Source organism: Apaloderma vittatum, unplaced genomic scaffold (genome assembly GCF_000703405.1).
Source record: "Apaloderma vittatum isolate BGI_N311 unplaced genomic scaffold, ASM70340v1 scaffold11035, whole genome shotgun sequence".
In the NCBI taxonomy this organism is placed as follows: Eukaryota; Metazoa; Chordata; class Aves; order Trogoniformes; family Trogonidae; genus Apaloderma; species Apaloderma vittatum.
In genome coordinates, this window is record NW_009715514.1 from 16662 (window position 1) to 37162 (window position 20501).

General features: G+C 37.9%; 1 protein-coding gene across 1 annotated transcript in view; it reads left to right on the top strand.

Annotated features, from left to right (window-relative positions):
• KIAA1109 (KIAA1109 ortholog) overlaps positions 1-20501 on the top strand; it is a 100401-nt gene that overhangs the window by 9629 nt on the left and 70271 nt on the right. Inside the window, exons 5-18 of the mRNA XM_009869187.1 lie at positions 690-876; positions 2038-2119; positions 2731-2924; positions 6421-6500; positions 7357-7507; positions 9534-9690; positions 10373-10451; positions 11208-11299; positions 12179-12296; positions 13379-13534; positions 14516-14613; positions 15617-15795; positions 15929-16035; positions 18070-18278. Coding sequence (XP_009867489.1) covers positions 690-876; positions 2038-2119; positions 2731-2924; positions 6421-6500; positions 7357-7507; positions 9534-9690; positions 10373-10451; positions 11208-11299; positions 12179-12296; positions 13379-13534; positions 14516-14613; positions 15617-15795; positions 15929-16035; positions 18070-18278 — 1889 coding nt within the window. The remainder of the gene's footprint in view (positions 1-689; positions 877-2037; positions 2120-2730; positions 2925-6420; positions 6501-7356; positions 7508-9533; positions 9691-10372; positions 10452-11207; positions 11300-12178; positions 12297-13378; positions 13535-14515; positions 14614-15616; positions 15796-15928; positions 16036-18069; positions 18279-20501) is intronic.

The window sequence follows — 20501 nt, forward strand, 5'->3', positions numbered from 1 at the left end:
GTCATACTATCTAAGGCCAAAGTATGTCAAAGTATGTCACAGACAGCTCTGTGTGCAATGAGCAGATGTTAATCTAGTTTTTAAGCATCAGAGAATCAAGCTGATACTACAGTTAGAATTTTTCATTTGTGAAAATGCTGGGCAATTATGCAAAGTGAGGATCTTCTAAGTTCTGCAAATGAATGTTTCCCATTTTTCTGTAAAAGAAAGCGTTTTCCTCGTTCAGGCTTGCTGTACCACAGAGCTTGGCTAGAAAGCCGTATGTTTTTTGAGGTTGAATTTGTCTCAAATACTGCTATCTGTGCTAAAAAGCAGAAGTTGGTGCCGAAGCTTCTGTGCTGTGCCTCAAGGGATATATTTGGTGTTTATGTACGAGACTGAGTAAACCTCACTTAGCATTTTGTGCAGCTCCTGCCTGGATTTATTTTACCATTGTGACCTAAGGGTGAAATGCCTTTCAGGTTTTGTGTTTTGTGTGCAACTGTCTTAATTGCCAAGTTGTACTGATCTGCTTGGAACAGTGTAATTAATTTGTGGATTCTTTTACTGGTTTTTAGTATGTACTTGAGCACCTGTTCACTACTGTGTAGATTGTTTTTGCAAAATGTGCATGTTTGAAAAACTGTAAATACTGTAAGGGAATGTTGGAGTAGAATGAGAAACTCTTTTTTTTCCTACTGTTTGTTTAGATCCAAAGGCAGAAACACGACTCTATATTATGGTGAATGACTTTGAATTTCATGTGTACAACCGTTCTGAGCTTTATGGACAACTTCAAGAACTATTTGGCTTGGATCCCACAATAATTCCAACAAAGAAAGATGATGAAAAAGCACAAGTAAATGGGAGGCAGAGAGCCCATACCAATCTTGAAAGGTAAATTATTATTCATTTTGCTATCTTGATGCTTTGTTCTGCCAAGTGCTGAACTAATTGGGTAATGTTTTGTTAACATATGCTCTGGAGGCCAAATGGTTGAAGCACAGCGGAGAGAGAAATTGCACTGACAAGCCTGACAGTCTAAATCTTTTTCCTTTCCTCAGATTTCCTACCATAATAATTAAACAACACAACCAAACAAACCACATACTCCTTGTTTAATGATCAGAGACAGGTTGAAAAATCTGTTTGAAACACAATGTAGAAAGGGGGCATGTGTTCAGGAGGATTATGCTTGCAGAATAATAATGTATTGCTCAGTAAAGCAATAGCTGCTGGAGACATTGAATAGCCAAAATGTGAGGATCTCTGTGGTGTTGGGAGGATGCAGTGGGTTTTGCGCTTTAATCGTGGTTTCTGATTTTGCAAATTCTGATTTCACAAATTTTCTTTTTGGGGGCGTGTGTTTGTGTATAGCGACACAAACCTTCTTAATTTTGGGGGCACCTCGGAAAACATGGTGTGGGTCTGTAAGGAGGAGTTCTATACAGCTTTGGTGGAGTTGGATGTTCAGTAACAGTCCTCTCTTTGGGTGAAATCACACCAGACTAATTTATTGCCAGGAGCAGAGAAGATCTAATGAGACTCGAGTCCGCTTCTGGCCAGACCAGTACGCGTTACTAAATTTTGTAGTGAGTAACTTGAGGGATGCTGTGGCAGGCCTGAATTCTGGTAAGGGCTGTGCCACTCTTTAGGTTTTCATCTTATGCCCATACTGACAGGTGCAGAAAGAGTTCTGCCTCTGGGGAAGATGTGTCTTAGGAAATGAAAAATCCCTCCGCAGGAATATTCAGAACAGAGCAAGTTCCCCTGAGGAAGGTTTAGTTCACTGTTGCTCTGTGTTAAACACGGCATGCCTGGCTTCCACCCAGGTCAGCTGAGTGTACCAGCACCTGAGGCTTAGGTACATATGCTTCCTGCTGTCCTCACTCCAGAGGAGGTTGTGGTAGTCTCCTAGAAGGTCCCCTGTAGGAGACACCCCTGCGGGAAGTAGTGTTCCCTGGGAGCTGTGTACTGAAAACCCCTAGAAGAAGTGGTTGGTTAGTTCTTCTGCAGTAAAAAAACCCAAATAATCAAAACTATTTTTTTTCCCTGTAGAGTTAAAGTCAAAACCGAATCACAAGACCCCTCTTCTTCATGGAGATCGCTTATTCCAGTCATTAAAGTCAATGTGAGCACGGTAAGTGAAAAGACCCCGGTAATGAAAATTTTTAGCAGTATATGCTTAAAAAAAATCAGGCTTGCTGTTCATTTTTCTTCCACTTTTTACTCCTTCATGCTTTAAAAAAGTTTTAAGAAGTCGCCATCAACACTCCCCTGACACAGTCGCAGATCCTGCTGGTGCTGACAGAAACATGGTTGTGTTCTATTTGGGGAAATGCTTTTGTCTTAAAACAGGTTCAAGAATATCACCAAGTGATTTAGCTAGGCCACAGGTGTTGAACCAGTGTGTGGTATGATGGGTTTTTGGGAGGTATTTGGCGGTTTGGTGATTTTTCTGCTTTATTTCTTCCCTGCATCTTTTAATAGGTATATGTCAACATGTTCCGTGAAAGTTCATGTTGCCTGCCCCCCCAAAACCAAGAAAACTCTTCCTGAGATGATGGGAGAGAGAATATTCAGAGTTGAATGTAGAAGGTAGTATTTTTAGATGGGTGCAGATTACGGCCAGAATTTTTGTCTACAGTCTTTATTTGCAGGTAGCTGCTTAAAATGTATTATTACAGGTAAATTTATGCACATATAAAAGAGCAGAGTATAGTAAATAACTGGGTTTTCTTTTTGGTTTAGGGTCGCTTGGCATTTGGGAATCATTATCAGCCACAAACACTTTGTATTAACTTCGATGATGCTTTTTTGACATACACCACAAAACCACCTTCGAGCCACCTTGATCAGTTCATGCACATTGTAAAAGGAAAACTGGAAAATGTTAGAGTCATGCTGGTTCCAAGTCCAAGATATGTTGGTCTTCAAAATGATGAGTAAGTTTTGGGTGGTTTTTTTTTGTTTCCATATTATTTTATTCTTTATTTTAAGAAAATATAAAAAAAAGTTGGTTGTCTTTGTGTGACTTAATTTTTCTTTTGCTCTTTGGGCAATTGGCATTTTTATTACTCCAAAGATTTTAACTGTTGAATCTCTGAAACTACTTTATTTGTGAAGCAAAGTACTGGATTACTATGTAGATTTATCTTTTTTTTCAGGTATGTTGCTCTCCATGACTAATATCCTGCATTCAACTTTTATTTTTCTTCCCTCGTGCACTGTAGCTGTATGCAGGCTTTGACAGCACTGAATTTCTAGGATAAAAGCAAGTTTTAAGGTGTTGACTTCTATAGAGCTGATTCTCATGTGGCTTGCTAAATATTTTTTCAAAACAGCTGAAAGCTGAGCAATACTGGCTGTAGCAGAAATCATGTTATCCTTTGAAGACGGGCTGCTGATCCTTTTACATCTGTGTATTCCGTGTAAGCGAGGTCATGCAGCTTTAATAAACTGAATGGTAATAAGTCAGACAAAAGGGTGCTTACATGAAATGATTTGTCGCTAGGATTCTTGTTTTATTACGCTTTAACCAGCAAGACATTCAGGAACATTGACTGCATTAACATTCTTGATTGCTGTGGTATGAACATCATAGCCAGAATTTTCTGTGTTGTCTTCTTTAATGCTTACGGTTTTATAGATTAAGCAGATCATTTGGACCAAATGGCTAAATTTTCAAATCTTTCACAGGCTTTATTTCCTCAACAAAAAGAAGGGTTCTTACTATCCTTGGACAATTGCATATATGAGTTGAAATAAAATGATTATACCTGGCTTATAGCTCTGGAGCAACAATATCCAGAGAATGGATTACGATGTTTGGAAATAAGCTGCACATCTTTTGACCGTACCTTAATTGCCTTTGTAGCAGCCAAATACTGCTGTGTGTAATGTGCCTTTATATGTTTTCAAACAACGTTCTGTGAATGTGTACAGTATCTTACTCTTCCAACATGACCACAAAGGAGATTTCTCCAATTAATATTGAAAACAAATAAGATTAAAACAAAATAGGATTAAGATACTCATACTATTAGCTTTTTCTCCTGTTTCCTCTAAGTATCTTTTTATGCCGTCACCATCCCTGCAGCTTCTGATGGCTGAAGGATGGCATGTGTGCAGACAACATGTGCCCTCATTTAGTGGGTAGATTCAGCAAATGACCCAGTTCACTGGAAACTGGGAGTGTTTGAGTATTTAGAGCCTGCCATCTTATGCTTCTTTGGCTTAAAAATCAAGCAGAGCATCTTAAATTTCAGAAATTCCTGCAGGTGATGCATACATGAAAAACACCAAGTGAATTGATGACTTTTGTAACAGATTGCCTGGTTGATGCAGACGTCAAAACCCCACCTTGAAAACTGTCATATTATTACAGACGTCTCAGTGTCTCCATTGCGTTTTTTTCCCGAATAGATTCTCCAAAACCCAAGGAAAAGGAATGAAACAACGTGCTAGGAAAGCAGATCAAACCAGAATGAGCTTGGAGAGCAATGACTAAGTCAGCAGGTTCAAAGGGAAAATTTAGGATAGGTATTAGGAAATACTTTTTAATAATATTGATAATCTCATCGTTGTTCATGACTGTTACCTAATTTATTTTTGCACATGGCCCGTGGGGTTTCTAGGGTTCTGCCACCTCCATCAGCTGAGTCGAGGTTTAACTATTCCCCTCTCTTGCTTTACAAGGCAGAGTAGTGTCCTTGGAGCCCCGTTGGAGGTAGACTCAGTTTGGGAGGCTGAAATCCCTCGCTTGTGCTGCTGTGCTGTGGTGTGCTTTCCAGTCCTGTTGACCTGCCCGTGGCTATTGAGGAGTGTGGGCAGAATAAACTGAGGTCTTCTCATGAACTGCTCGTTACATATCCCTAAATACTTTCCTCCTCATTTCTGTTTCTGAACCATTAAGCCATTTTTTTTTCACATCTTGCCCATTGGGGAGGCCAATTGAGTTTTGTACAGAAAAAAACCAACGATTGGAAATAGGAGAGTGAATGAAAAATAGTTTGTTTTTCACTACTGTCATTATTCTCATAGTAAAATTGATTTTTCAAGTTTCCTGCTCTGTTGGTTTTGAAGAACTAAAATCAGTACACAGAAGCTGCATCTGCCATCTTCCATATTTTCTAATCTTTCCTGTTTTTGAGCTGTAGTGAAATGCACCCTGTGCTTCTAACAGGTCACACTCTTAGACTGTGTATTTGTCACTGGAATTTTCTTTTCTTTGTTAACAGATGATGTTTTATTGAAGTGTCTGAGAAGCAGTAAAAACATCTTTCACAGTAAAAATGAGATTTTCATGTTGTAATATTGTCTATGTAATATAATACTATGTAAATTAACATGTGGTAACACAAAGAAAATAGTATACCACTATAATACTGTTAGAATACACTAAAATACCACTATAATACTGTTAGAAGTATTTAATGTATTAGTTTTTTCACTTTTTATCCTTTTATATTGAGGGGAGTGGTATTAAGGAAGAACTGCCTTTATTCCCTTTTAAAAAATTTTTTATTAAACTAATGGTCTAATTACTGAAGATGTCTTGTCCCTGTGGTTTAGACTGCTATTTTAGTACAAAAACAATTAGCAGATGACTGATATAGGACAAGGAGAAGGGAACTCTTGATTGAAAGAAGCATTAAAAGTAAAACTTGAATAATTGGTTGTGGTTTATAATCCTTGAGAAGTGTCTTTGTGGAAAGGTATGTGTAATCTTCCTGCTTGAGTTAACTCAACTTGTAAGTAGCTTTATGTAATAACAGGAAGAACATAATGATTAAGTAGTTTTAGCAAGTTGGGCTAGACAGGGCCTAGCAATATGACAGCTGCCTTGTTGGTAGGAGACTTGAGACCAGATAGACTTGAATATTCGCAGTGTGCGCTTTCAGAAGCTCATTTAGTCCAAGGTAGCAGTTGGACCAGGCCTCATGGTGTGGTGGAGAGGGGAAGAGAGGAACTGAGATTGCAACCCGTGCTTCCCATTTAGCCTGCCAAGAGCTGCGTTTGGGCAGAGTGCGGTGTGGTCCAAGCGCTTCTGGCTGTTCTGCCTGCCCGTCTGGGGCTGTGACCAGATGACTGCTGCGTGGTAGAGCCGGTGGCTCTTGCAGACAGCGTGTGGGCAAGCCCAGTGTAGCTGCATGAAGCTGGTGTCTTGGGGGTCAAGTCAAACGAGTTTTGCCCCCAAAATCTTTCCAGACAGGTCCCACATCTGCTGCATCTCTGCCATTGGTATGCTTGGTACAGACACCGGTTCTAGTGATGATTCCAGGGTTCAATATCTACTGCTGAGGGCAGACTCACTTGTGGTTTCTGTGTCATCTCTTCCCTTATGCTTAATATGTTGCATTTTAAATGACTTGAATTGATAAAGATGAGCTTCAGTGCATTGGTTCTTAATCTTTAACTTTGTGCTCTTTTCCATTACAGACCACCGAGACTGATGGGTGAAGGGTTTGTTGTTATGCAGTCCAACGATGTTGATATCTATTACTATATGGATGAACCAGGTACTTTGTTAAATACAAAGATAAAATTTTAAGGGACTTGAAGAATATTTGTTTATTTGTTTTGCTCTCTAGACAAATTGATTCAATCTCTATGCTGAAAGAGTTAGTGTAGTGTTTTGAAGCTAATAAAAGCATTTTTAAGTATGCTTACGAACACTTAGAAGTTATATGCAACATGGAAGCAATTAATCTTGATATCTCTTCTTGAAACAGTTAATGTTGTAAGCTGTAAAGTTAAAAGATGTAGTGTTCTCAAACTGCTTGAGGAGTGGAGACAATTTATAGTCAATGCTGGCTGGGGGTTTTGCGAAGCCTATTTCATATGTCTGTTTCTGAATATTATGGTATCATGTCTTTCACTTTAAATCCAGTGCGGTATATTAACAATTTTGCTGAAGTTTTTTTTGGTTTGCAAATGCTTTTGCTCTAACTCAGTTTCCAGTGTTGTCTGAATCCTGAGCAAAGGTAACACATTAAATCAAGATATATGCTTGGTTAAGATTAGGTGGCAAATTGGTATCGCTGCTGAATGACTGCTTGAATGTTTACTCGTTACTCTGGGTCTACTGTAGAAGGTCCTTTTTACTTGCTTGTGTTGTCTGTAGAAATTGTTTAAACTTTATTCTTTGTTTCAAAACTTGGTTTGCAAGTAGGATTCAGAACCGAATGTGGATGTATGAAAGCCTATATTGGTAAAAAACTTGCTTTATGTCAGCATTTCAGTGAGCAGCACTTAAGTGCTCTCAAAATGAACTGACCTCAGAACCCTTTAACGGTCTTGTGGTTAGCAAACATTTATCATGGTAATTTGAACCAGCTTCCTTTAATAATCTGTTTATTATGTTATGTAATACAGGTCTTGTACCAGAGGAGACAGAGGAAAGTAATGATGGAGAAGCGAACAACGAAGACAGCAAATTACAGGATCTGCCACCGTGTTGGGGTTTGGACATTGTTTGTGGAAAAGGAACAGACTTCAACTATGGACCTTGGGCTGATAGGCAGAGGTATTATCACGATTTACATCTTTGTTTTAATATTTAAATACATTTTTTCCTGAAAAAACATTCTGAAGTTTCCAGTGCATGTTCAGACTTGTAATTTGCATAGTGTAGATTAGACAGTCTAAAACAAGAGACCCGCTGAAGATTAGCGGGTTGGTGGTTTCTGTTGTTGACCTTCTGAAGTGAGGATCACTCAGTGAATTTTTATTACTAAGTTAATAAATTATATTCCTGTTGTGATCAAAGTAGTTTCACTATTTATCAAGTGTTACATACTAAAAGTTTAACCTTTTAATTGGTCACATTTAGACTTGTCAGACTTTGTTAGTTCACAGGGGGGAATATACTGCATATTGATCAGAAAATTGTGTGGAAGTACAAATCTGACTAGGAAAATAATGGAGCTGGGGAATCATTTATCCTGACTTAGGAGTGTTGACTACTTGATGCAGTCTCCAAATAATCTGTTATCTACGTATTTTAGTTACAAAGTATGCTGCCAGAGCTCCGCTGCTATTCTTCACTTGACCCTCAGTGCTTTGCGCTTGAGTATTTCTGATGGAGAACGTAGAATTGTGTAGAGAAGAAAGGTCTATTAAGTACAAGTGACATAATCAGTGCTTTCCTTGTTTTCTGCTATTAATTACAGACTTGGCCTCCATGAATTCTCCTTTGAAACTGTTACAATTAACTGTCTATTAGAAGTGTGAGGATGACAGGCCAAGCAGTAGCTATTAGTAGACAGGACAGTATCCTTGAGAATTTTAGGGAGAATGCCAATTTTCACAACAATGCTTTTTGAGGAACATGAAATCAATTTATCATTAATGGTATTTTAAATACCACCACGAAATCTTGCTCTATGCTGGTGTGCTTTTAGTAATTTGAACTGGCTGGGCAGAAGGCAGGTTGGTGTCTATACAGCATCTGTAGAGTTCACAGAACCTGGGAACACTTTCACATTGTGCCATGGATAGAAAACAGAATTTTGCTGAGTCCCTGAATGTTTTAGAAGCAGAGATTGGTAGGGGTTCTGTGGACTTCATACTCTCAGTTCATGTAATGGTTTCTACAAATACTAATCTTTAATACATTGTGTAATAAAACCTTGGATTTCCCCAGGATTTTGATGGTGTGTGGTGTTTGTGGAGCTGTTGTTGGTTTGTTGGTTTGTGGGTGTTTTTGGCTGCTTGTTGTTGGGGTTTTTTTTATTAAAGTTTATTTTTTAGGCTTTGTGTTTTGTTTTCTAACCTTTAAGCTGCTATAGTGGTCAGGTGCTGGATGCGGGAAATTTTGATGATGTGTGGTGTTTATGGAGCTTTTGTTGTTGGTTTGTTGGTTTGTGGGTGTTTTTGGCTGCTTGTTGTTGGGGTTTTTTTTATTAAAGTTTATTTTTTAGGCTTTGTGTTTTGTTTTCTAAACTTTAAGCTGCTATAGTGGTCAGGTGCTGGATGCGGGAAATGGGTACCCCCTCTTAAAGACTCAGTTCCACCCTCCTGAGACCTCGATAAGCTATTCTGTCCATGCTCCATAGCTGTGGCTTTCCTTTCATGTAGCCTGCAGAGAAGTACACTTGATTTCACTCCCATTCTGAGGTCCTCAAGTTTTGTGTTTTATTTAATTCTGAGCATTACATCAATTACTTATGCACAAGCTGAAGCATAAACAGCTTACTTTCTGCTATGTTTTTGTAGTAGATTTGTAAACTAAAGATTAGAAATAACAAGAAAAGCATAGTTTGTTTGCCATCTGAGTTAAACTGTTTTTGTTCTAAATCACTTATGGTCTGTCCATTTATGGCTTTTGTCCAGAAGTCAGTTCTTGTCATTGAAACTTACGGAGATTTCAGTAAGGAATTGGAAGGCTCCCATGTTGAAGAATTGAAACAAATATTCTTTCTTATCACATCCAGTGGTTGTCTGAAGACTCAGCTAACTGAAAAATGTGTTAACCAAATAGATGCATAAATATGTATATTTACTCTGTTAATAAAAAAAACTTCTTTTTTTTTTCCCCCCTTCCCTATTAGGGATTGCTTGTGGAAGTTCTTTTTCCCACCAGACTACCAAGTTATGAAAGTCTCAGAAATTGCTCAGCCTGGGAAACCGAGACAGATCCTTGCTTTTGAACTGCGGATGAATATTATTGCAGATGCCACCATTGATTTGCTTTTTACCAAAAATAGGGTAAATAATGAAGACTTATCTAGAAAGTAACTTGTCTACTGTGATTACACTGTGCTTTTTGGTTGTGCCTATTTTTAGTTGTCTCAAGTGTTTATTAGAGAACTATGGCTTTAAAAGCTGGGGGATATTTGTTTTAATCTTCCACAACTATGGGCAAATCTGTCAACGAGAAGTATTGGCTAAGAGGTATTAATATTGTTTTGCTTACTTCAAGTTTGTTTTAAGCCTTAAAGCTACATCTTAAGCCAGGTCCATCAGTCTTGGGCGTACGTGATCTGGACGCTTTCTGTCCTTCCATTACAGTAGAGCTCACCATGCTGAAAAGACAATTCCTTATGATATTAAATAGTATCTAATATTACTGCAGAGATGATAGCGAGGGGAAGGATGCTTATGTGTAGGGCTTTGGAATTTTTTTTCCTTTGTTGCTACTCCCATAGATGTTCTATAATGTGACTTCATTGTACACTTGTGTTCTTGTATTTTGTGACTGAAAGGGTTAGAAAGTGTAGTGTTAGAGGTGGATATTCATATAGGTAGTTCATTAGTAAGGAAGAAACACTTCAGGCGTTGGGTGCCTTAACCCAGGTGTGGATAATAATAGCAAGAGGAATCAAGCACAGTGATTGATGTGGTGGGCTTGGAAGTAATGTTTGGACTTCTTTCCTTTCTTGCAATGCAGGAAACTAATGCTGTACATGTAAATGTTGGTGCAGGATCATATTTGGAAATAAATATTCCCATGACAGTAGGTGAAAATGGTGAGTTAAGGCTAAGTTTACTTGGTTTTCCTGTTTTTATTTTTTTTTTTAATTGTAGTGATCTCAATTTCTATGTGTGTGAATGTCTTGTATTGCTTTTCCCGTGTGACTGAGATGTGTCAGAAACAGAAAGGATTTAGTTGTATGTTGGGTAGCAAGTTATTAAAGCGTGTACATATTTAAATAGTTAACCCTTTGTTTGGGTTAGAAAACAGAAATTCCTTAACTGTTAGTTAGCGTGTCACTTCACTGTATGTGTATTGAAGCAGATTACAGATACGTTGTCAACTCGGAACACGAAGACATTTCAGAGAAGTGTTACAAAAACTAATTTAATAGTCATTTATTTATACAAAACAAACCTCAAAATCCAAGATCAAGTGGAGATAAATGTTAAGCTATGGCTATGTTCCTTGCATTTACTGGTCTTGTTGGCTCGTTTGAAGCTGTTTGTGAAACTGCTTGTTCTCTCGATTCTTTCTGGCATATCTGAGCTTCATTCTGCGACGCAACCCAAAATTTCCAGATGCGTAGCACTTCCAGACCCAGCAGAAGACTTGTACCCTTCCCTCCCACAGGAAGGCGGAAAATGTTAGGCTCTTGATTGACAAACAATAGAGACTGGCATTATTATAGTCCTCATTTCCATTGTGGTATTTCTTGATTATTAGTGGACTGCTGAAATCACTGGTGAGAAGTACTTAAATATTTGTCGAATTGCTGTGTCTGATTGTGTGTTATACCGTTTTGTTCTAGGCTATTCCCCTACAATTAAAGGGCAGCTTCTGCATGTTGATGCCACCAGCAGCATGCAGTACCGGACTCTCTTAGAAGCTGAAATGCTAGCTGTAAGTTTGGGTTAATAAGCACAAAGTTTCAGTTGCTAGAGGTTTTTTTAGTAATGAACATATTTGTCTGTGGAACAAAGACTGTTAAACAATACATTCAAAAGACATATTTGTGTGCTTTCTAAGACCTTAATATGAACTTATATATACACGTGTAACTATGCATGTGTGTAACTTTCACTGACTTATATAAATTATATTATGAAGTTATTTGTGTTGTGAATGCGGTGAAAATGACGGAGTTCCATTTACAAATCTTGCCTTATTTATTATGCAGCGGTGTGGTCCTAGAATTGTCGAATTGTTTAGGTTGGAGAAGGCCATTAAAATCATTGAGTTCCACTATACAGGCTTTACCTTAGTAAACGTGTGTGCTTGAAAGTACTTGAGTGCTCAAACTACTTGTGAGAGGTTTGCTTGCCTAGTATTTTTGCTTCTGCATTACAGTAATTGTGTCATTACCTTTATCGCTGTTATTTAAATTACATTATCAGAGTGATGCTTTTAATGTTTAAATTTGAGTGTCATATCAATGGTTAAAAAATACTATGTTCTGAGGGATTTTATCTTTAGTGTGTTGTGAAAAGCTATGATTCGAGTGAAAGCTTTGGTGTATAGCTAGATTGGTACATCTGCTGCGACAGAGGTATCAGAAGTTCATAGTATACCTTTCCAAATAAATGAACACACAAACACTTGACCTTCAAACACAGAAAGAGAGATTAAATTATTAAGGAACTGGAGAGGCCTTCTGTTCATCCCAGCAGGAAAAGAGTTTTAATTATTCAGCAGAGTACCTATGTGAAAACTGCTGAGCTTACAGGGTCGAGCACTGTTATCTTTTCGAGTAATTCTAATACTTTAATATCTTGTTTGCAGTTTCATATTAATGCCAGCTATCCCCGGATATGGAACATGCCACAAACATGGCAGTGTGAACTTGAGGTTTATAAAGCAACTTATCATTTTATCTTTGCTCAGAAAAGCTTCTTTACAGGTAACTTCTTTACTAAATTAGTTACATAGCTAATTAAATATTCTTTCTTTAGACTTTCCATTCAGATTTTGCAGAGGTGTTCAAGGTCAGGTACTCTTGGTTCACATATTCAGAACAAGTTTTTTCTGAGGACAAATTTCATGGTATTTTGTGTTGTTTGAGCTAGTAAGTATGTGATATTCTTACATTCAACTAGAGATACTAAATAATTAATTTTCTGACATGTAGACTAAATTTGATCGACAGTTATGTTATGTGATCTTAAGTTTCAGATGAGTTTATTTCAGTTAGAGCTACTGATTTATTTAATATTTGTCACCTAGGATGTCGATTTCTCTGCTATTTCTCTCTTTGACTGACTGATTTTCAACTACTTAGGCTTTACGTTGTGTCCCTGTGACTGCCAGATGGTGAGAGAAAGTGATTTGCTCCTTAGGATTTTGGCTGTGAGGAAGGATACGCGTTCATGAGGGCAGTACAAGTGATACAGCATCACCAAGCCGTTGCTGAACACTCCAGCTGCAGCAATGGAAGGCATATAGTCCCATCAATGTGGTGTTGCCTGGGCTAATTAGCACTGCTGGGAGGAAGGATTAATTAGTGCAGGCGTAGTGCCACGCTAATAAAGTTGTCCTCCTAGTGCGGCTGGAGCCGTTACCTGTGTAGCGCTGCAGCACGCAGCATATTCTACCAATCTGTTCCATGCAAGCATGAGCTTCTACAACACCACTCTCTGCAGTGTTACAAAATATTCCTAACATACACTTTCAGAGTATTGAAGTGGAAAACCAAAGGGAACGCAGCTGGTAGTCCAGTGAACAAAATTAAAGTGGAAAACTGAATTAAACCTATGGCTTTCCAACTTGAAAAGCAGGTTAGAAATGGGAAGTGGATTCACAGCGAGTGTTTGTGGATTGTCTGCCTGGGAAATGGATACTGTGTAGTCTTGTCCTCATTTTCCTCTTTCTGTAAAGAGGCAAACAGTCAAGCTTTAGAATTTATGACAAGCCAAAAACCTGAATGAGGAAGTGTTGCTCCCGATTGCTACTAACTTGTCTTTTATTTACTTTCCGTGCATTTAGATTTGATCCAAGACTGGTCCAGTGATAGTGCACCTGATATTTTTTCCTTTGTCCCTTATATGTGGAACTTCAAAGTCATGTTTCATCAATTTGAAATGATTTGGGCAGCAAATCAGCACAACTGGATTGACTGTTCCACCAAACAACAAGAAAATGGTGAGATCACTTTTTTTTTTTTACTTATACTACAGAAAACTGCACTACAAAAATACCTACAAAATATAGAGTATGTATACAGAGAAAGTACAACAATTAGAAAATTTCTACTGGAAAAATAGGGATAACTATACATTTTACTACTGTTGGTGTGCATAAAGCCATCCTGAAACTGTTTTAGCTTAGCTGGAACAAATGCATGCCTTTTTGGGGGAGAGTGATATTCTAGAACATGTTTCAGCATTCATTTTTCAAGACCCTTCGGATCTTTCATTTAGCACAACAGTTTGCAGAGCAACCAGAAGGTCTTGATATATGTTAAGTAAGCTAAAAAGCCCTTGTTCCTGGGAATAAATCTAAGTCATGTGGGGAAAAATACCATTTGAACTCCAGATAAATAGAAATATCTGTTTCCTGTTCATTTCGCAATAGGAGATAATGCTGCTAATTTTAGATAAAACTAAGGAAGTATTTTCAAGGAATCCAAAAGCTTGTTTATTTTGATTTATACGTATCTGGTATATGGAAAGATTCAGTGTATATATATATTTATACCGCACTATAACATTAAAATTTCAATGTAGAAGGAGGATGGTGGATCATGAAGTTGTGTTCTAGTTAAAAATAAGGCTCACTACTTCATCAGAAACCTGAGGAACTTTCAGTGTGTGTATTCTTGTCCAGAACTTCATTTGTGAAGCAACGGAGTCATACAATATTGGTTACAGTTGTTTCTAATCTTGGCTTGCACTGTGCCAAGTGCAGTGTCTTTCCGTACAAGATAACCTCCAAGAAGTAAATACTTAGAGAATAATTTAGTACAATGTACTCTAAGTATGCCGTACTTCAAATGGCAGTTGCCTGTGTTATGTGTTCTTAAATATCTATTCATTGTTTTCACCTGTATGTTTGATAATTTGATAAAGAAAAAAAGCCGTTTTAATATTTTTGTTTGTTTGCTTTTTTCCTTTTCTTTCCCAGTTTATCTCGCAGCTTGTGGAGAAACATTGAACATAGTTTTCTCTCTGCCTTTCACTGACTTTGTTCCAACCACTTGTAGTACTAGATTCTCTTTAAGGGTAAGTTCCCCTCTTGCTCCTTTTGCCTTGTGAATGTGAGGTGGCTTCTCTACCTTCTTGAGTCAGGAAATTTTGAATAAGCTTTTTCCTTAAAGAAATATACTCTTCCATTTCCAGTTCATGGAGTTTTTCTTTAAGTAACCCAGAGGTAAATGGTTTCTGCTCCTTAGATGATGCATCCAGTCATAGGCTGTTTTTATATATACATATAACATATTTACATACACATAAACACAAATATATTATAAGAATATTTATACACCTTCATACTTACAAACACACATTTGGTATGTCTTTTTACTATATGTACTTAGACTGTGTGTGTCTATATCATTTGGAGTTCTGTTCCCATGTCTTTGAAGACTGTAGAAATACAAAGATAAACACCAAATACTGGAGTGAGTACCCCCAGACAATTTTGGAAAGCCATCTTAGATTTTTAAGCGTTTCTGAGGAATAAATAAAGATGATAAAATTCTTTTAAGAGATGCAGCCAAGTCTTTGAGAGACTGTACTTCTTAGCTTACCTAAAATATAAACAGTCTGTTGCTACTAAAAATAAAAAACTAGTTGATAGTGATTTGTAATTTTACATAATAGTGTTCATAATTTTACATAATCTGATAGCAAAGGAAGCAATGTTTTATCTAATTTCTTTTAAGAAGGTATGATTTGGTTGAGATGTGAAGTTGCTTAATTTTGCGGTGTGACTCAAAGAGCAGAAGAGATGGAATCCTTAAAAGCTGTGCCCCCTGTGTTTCACAGATCGCTACGGTGTATTTTTTAAGTCTAAGTTACTAAACTTGTAACTATGGAGAACTACAAAGCCCTTGGGATTGAACTAGGAATTGGTGGGAGCTCTGATTAGCCATCGCATCTGAAAATTGAGATTTCTTGCCTTAGTTTGCCTCTAAAGGGAAGATGAAGGTGCATGCAAATAGCATGAACAGGATGCGTAAAGTGTGTGTAAACTAACTTTCTGTTACTTGTGTCTGATTTTTAGGGAGAAGATGTTGATCTTCATTTGTATCTACCAGATTGTCATCCTAGTAAATACTCCCTCTTTATGTTGGTGAAAGACTGTCAGCCTAGTAAAATAAGTCCTGAATCTTGTATTTCTGCTGAATGTCAAAGTGGTCCAAAAACAGGCAAACCCAAATGGAGGAACATTACTCAAGAAGAGTGAGTTTTATTGTGATCAATACTTGTGTCTTTGTATTAGCTCTTCATATATACTTAAATTGTTTGCGATAATGACAGATACTTAATGAAAGTATCATGTTTCAAATAAAACTATGATACGTCTTTTTCAAAGGGCTGGATGGGTTGAATGCTGGACAGTCCCAAGCGTTGTGTTTACCATTGACTACTCATGGCACCCAATTTATCCTCAAAAGGCAGATGAGCAGTTAAAACAATCCTGTAAGTGTCACTACTTTTCCACTCATTAACTTGTTTCATTCTGAGAATTGCTGTGACTTGGGTCAAACTGTTTAAATTTGCAGTAATGCATTTTCAGCTGAGTTTGATTTTGTCACGTGGCAGGATACTCATCTTGAGAATGTGCCAGGTTTGATTTAACAACTGGCAACATCTCCTGACGCAGACCTTCAGCAAGTGGTCCGGTTCCTGTGTGAAAAGAGGATACTGTCTGTAGTTCATTTCTTTTCACCCTTAACTGAGTGGATCTCTTAAATGAGGTGTTGCATAATATAAAATATCACTTGGTTTATTAAGTAGGAAGTACTTAGCTTTTCTAAGCCTGTTTCTCTGGATGTTGTTATTTAAATGTTTAAATACACTGTATGTGAGATATAACAACATGGTCTTTGTGTTGGATATGAATGTGAGACTTCATTGTAGCTAGAGCTGCTGAAGTGAACCACGGCTATCAGATACCAATGTTAGATGGGTCGCTGTAACCCTAATTTCTAAAGAACAATTTGGAGATTTCAAATGTCTGAAGACTATTTCTAAGTAAGATCTATTCTGTTAAGTATGTGATTGCAGGAAAAAAAGGTGAAATACTTAAATGCAGAGATAAAAAGTAAGATACTTGATATGCAGAAGGAGGTAGACATGAAGTTATGGGGTTATGTAAAATAAAAGTCTTTCAGGTTGAGGTGGTGGAAGCAGAACCAGTGAAGGAGAGCTTATCAGAAGAATAATGAGGGCTGATTTGAATGGGCCTCAATCAGCAGGTGTTACAAGACATGCTGCATAGCTTTTGAGCTCCAACAATTCAAATGCAAAAGCAGCTCAGATTTTAGAGGGTGAAGCAGAAAAAGTAGGATTTGTCTTGCAGATGTTCATTAAGTGCTCTTGTGAGACTCTGTCAGCTTGTGTCAGATTTCCGTACTTCACATTTCAAAACATTTACTAGTAATTGTAGCAATCGAACCTGCATTTGCAAGTTGGTACCTATGCAGGTAATTGCTTCTGCAGCTTCCCTCAGTGAATAATCCAGCACAGTCCAGCTCGCCGCTCATCTGTGACTGCTGATAGTGTTTGTTGCAGAAGCAATATCTGTGTTTTACTTTGAGTCTATCGATAGAACTCTTAAAGGCTCTAAGAAACAAATATATTGTGCTATGAGAGGTGCACCTGCAAAAACCGTGCTCATGTCGCTGCAGCGTTTTGCTAATTTATAACCTCTAATGTAATGCAAGCTCTGAGCAAGCATTTTAGACATTAGTGGTTAAAATTAAAGCCTTGTAAGTTTGCTTGCTGCAGGTGTGTATTGTCTGTAGTTCTCTCTTCCAGGTCAACTGGTACCTGAAACTTTACTCTGTCTGGAGCAGGAATTGTGTGTGGTTTTCCCACAGAGTTCTTGAATTCCCAACAATTGCTTTACAGCCCTGCAGAACTTCTACTTCCTTCCCTGTTGCCTTTCCTTACGTAAAGAAGACCAAGTGCTTTCTTCTCCCTAGCTTTAAATAAAAAGAAGGAATAGAAAAATAAGATTTGAATTTCCAAACTGTTTTGTGACTGGAGTAGTTGAGCTATCTGAGAGGAAATTCTGGCCTAGAAAGCCAGAGGTTTTTTTAAAGTGATTTTTGCAGTTTTAATGTTTAGTCCATTTTGTATATTCTGCAATAGCTGAGTGGTTGTGTGAAATCTGCTACACTGAAACACAAGCTTGTCATTGTTTAACTTGAAAAGCAAGATAAATAAATTGTAGGGTTATTTTTGGGGAGGGGTTGTTTCAGAACTTGAAAGATTGTGTTTCTCTTGCATAATTAACATGGACTAAAGCATTATGTACTTTCCTTTCTTCCCAGAGTTACTAGATATGCAAAACTAGTTCTGTAGCATAAATATATTGACATAATTAGGCAATCCAAATTGGAAATGTGCAAATATTTTTGTGCTTAACACACTCTTGTATCTGCATAATTTTGTCTCTCAAAAGCTTAAGTTGTAACAAAAATATTTCTTTTTTATTTTGCTCCTAAGTGTCAGAAATGGAAGAAACAATGTTATCTGTGCTAAGGCCATCGCAGAAAACGGCCGACAGCGTGATTTCATCCCCCACAGCTTCAGCCCGCCTTCCCCTGGACCCCTCGGAGCTGCCCCCAGATAAGCTCCACGTGGAACTGGAGCTCTCCCCAGATTCCCAGATAACCCTGTATGGACCCCTGCTCAAAGCCTTCCTGTCCATTAAGGTAGGCAAAGGAGCACAACTCATAAAATGTATGGATGGCTGCATGTAAGAAAGCAAAATAGTTTGTTCAATAATTAGAATTGTGCAGAATCTGAGAATTTGAATGAAATCTTGTAGATACTAGTTGGGAATTACTTCATTTGGTGTTAAGACATAGCTGGAATGAATTCCATGAGACACTTTCTAGACATTTATTCCTTTCAAGAAACAGTATATGCCCTGGACTTCACGTGCTGACAACTTCTTCTTCAACTTTTGCAATAGTAAAAAAAAATAGAAAACTAAAATATCCATAATTATGACTAGAGCTCATCTTAACAACCCATTTTATGCAGAGATATGTCAGAACTCATGATATTAATGCATTGCAAGTACTGTAGAATGTCCTAATTGTATTCGGTTTTAATTAGGTTTTATGGAATTTCAGGAGTTAGAATCCTGGAAGGGCATAAGAATCAATTTAATTGAAAAAACATTAGTTTTTCATGTTGCTGCTGAAGTGGGATTAAAATTAGGCCAGTATTGGGTCTTGATGACTTCATGAGATGCAGAGGAAATGCACTCATGTTGAAATTGTTTGCTAAGTTCCTCTTTTGGAGCCCATCAATTCATGAGGCTGTTCTGTCTTTGCAAGCAAAGCAGCGCTTCAGTTGCTGCTAAAGTGGGATTAAAATTAGGTGTATTGGGTCTTGATGACTTCATGAGATGCAGAGGAAATGCACTCATGTTGAAATTGTTTGCTAAGTTCCTCTTTTGGAGCCCATCAATTCATGAGGCTGTTCTGTCTTTGCAAGCAAAGCAGCGCTTCAGTGCTCTGTGCCTCTGGAGGTCTGTGTGAACAGTGCTGCGCTAGAGCCCTTCATCCTGTGGCAACTTAATTTTTTTGAGGTGATGATTTCTCAGATTTAATCTAGCTTTTATCTTTATCTCAAGAGGAAATTGAGTTGAATGACTTGTTTTTTGAAAATGCACCTTTATTGTGCTTTTTAGTACTTCTGCGTCTGTGTTTAAATCTTTCTGTCCAGCTGTGCTGGCAGCATCTCAACAGATTTCTAGGAGGGCGGGTTTATGCTTGTTCTTCCGATTTGTGGTTGAATTGCTGTTTTCGTTGGTCCTTTTTTAAAACATGCGGGGGAGATACCTGGACACACATTGTTCGTGCAGCTTTAAGCTTTTTATTCTTGGCAGGTAGTTTTTTTGGTGTAGCACATTGTGTTTCTTACTGAAGGGAGTACTTGCTGGAAATGAAGGATTTCCAGGCCCTTACATCCCCAGCAGAAGGTACCAGGAGTAAGTTACTGTAGTTGTTAGCCCCTTCTGCTGGGTCTGCCTTACAAAAAATATTTTAGCGTCTGTATCCTAACATCCACCTTGATCTTTTGGCGAAAAAGCGAAGCAGATTAGCTTTGCTTAACTTGGGAGGTTTAGTCTGAGAGCAATCTTTAATTCACATGTATTAACACTAAAAATACTTTGAAGACTCAGTACAAGCTGGTAAAATTGCATATCCGCAGGGGTCGGTATTTTCAAGCCAATAATGAGCCTGCCTTTTCTGCAGACCTATTTCAAGGACATGGTAACTTGCAGATGCTTGCTTGAGTTTTCTTGTACGCTTGCTCTTCACTTGCTTGCGCTGCTGACTTGTGCTCACAGAAGAACAAAGAGGTTTCAGAAAGCACAGGAGGCACAGAGAAGGGAATTAAGGGAGCAAGAAACACCATTAAAATCTAATCTCTTTCAGTTTCATCTCTAGTCTAGTACTCATTTGCATCTTGCAAATCACCAGTGGAACATTTCTCTCAGTGTGAGAGGCTGAGGGATTGAATTACTTCCTCAGAACTAATGAGGGTGCAAGGTTTCTCTTCGATTTGTAACCTCTGGTCAGAAAGGATTTTGTTGCTTAGAAAGCTTGGTACCCAACACTTCCCATACACTGAATTTACAAGAAAATATAACTTGCATTATTCTTCAAAATTCTTCTTCAGAGTCTAGGCCTTTTTTTCTGTTTTTTTTTGTAAGGGAGAAGCAGGTGACAAATTATCAGAAACCTGCTTTCATGCACTTAAATAACCCAGATGAATTTAGTTTATTAAATATCTTTATTAGTCATGGATTTTCTGTTTCAAAGTAGAGTCTGGCAAAGTTACTTTGTTCTTGGATAGTTGGAAGGGACTGATGTAGAAACAAGGTGGGTTTTTGACCCCAGAGGAAAAATAAACGTGCT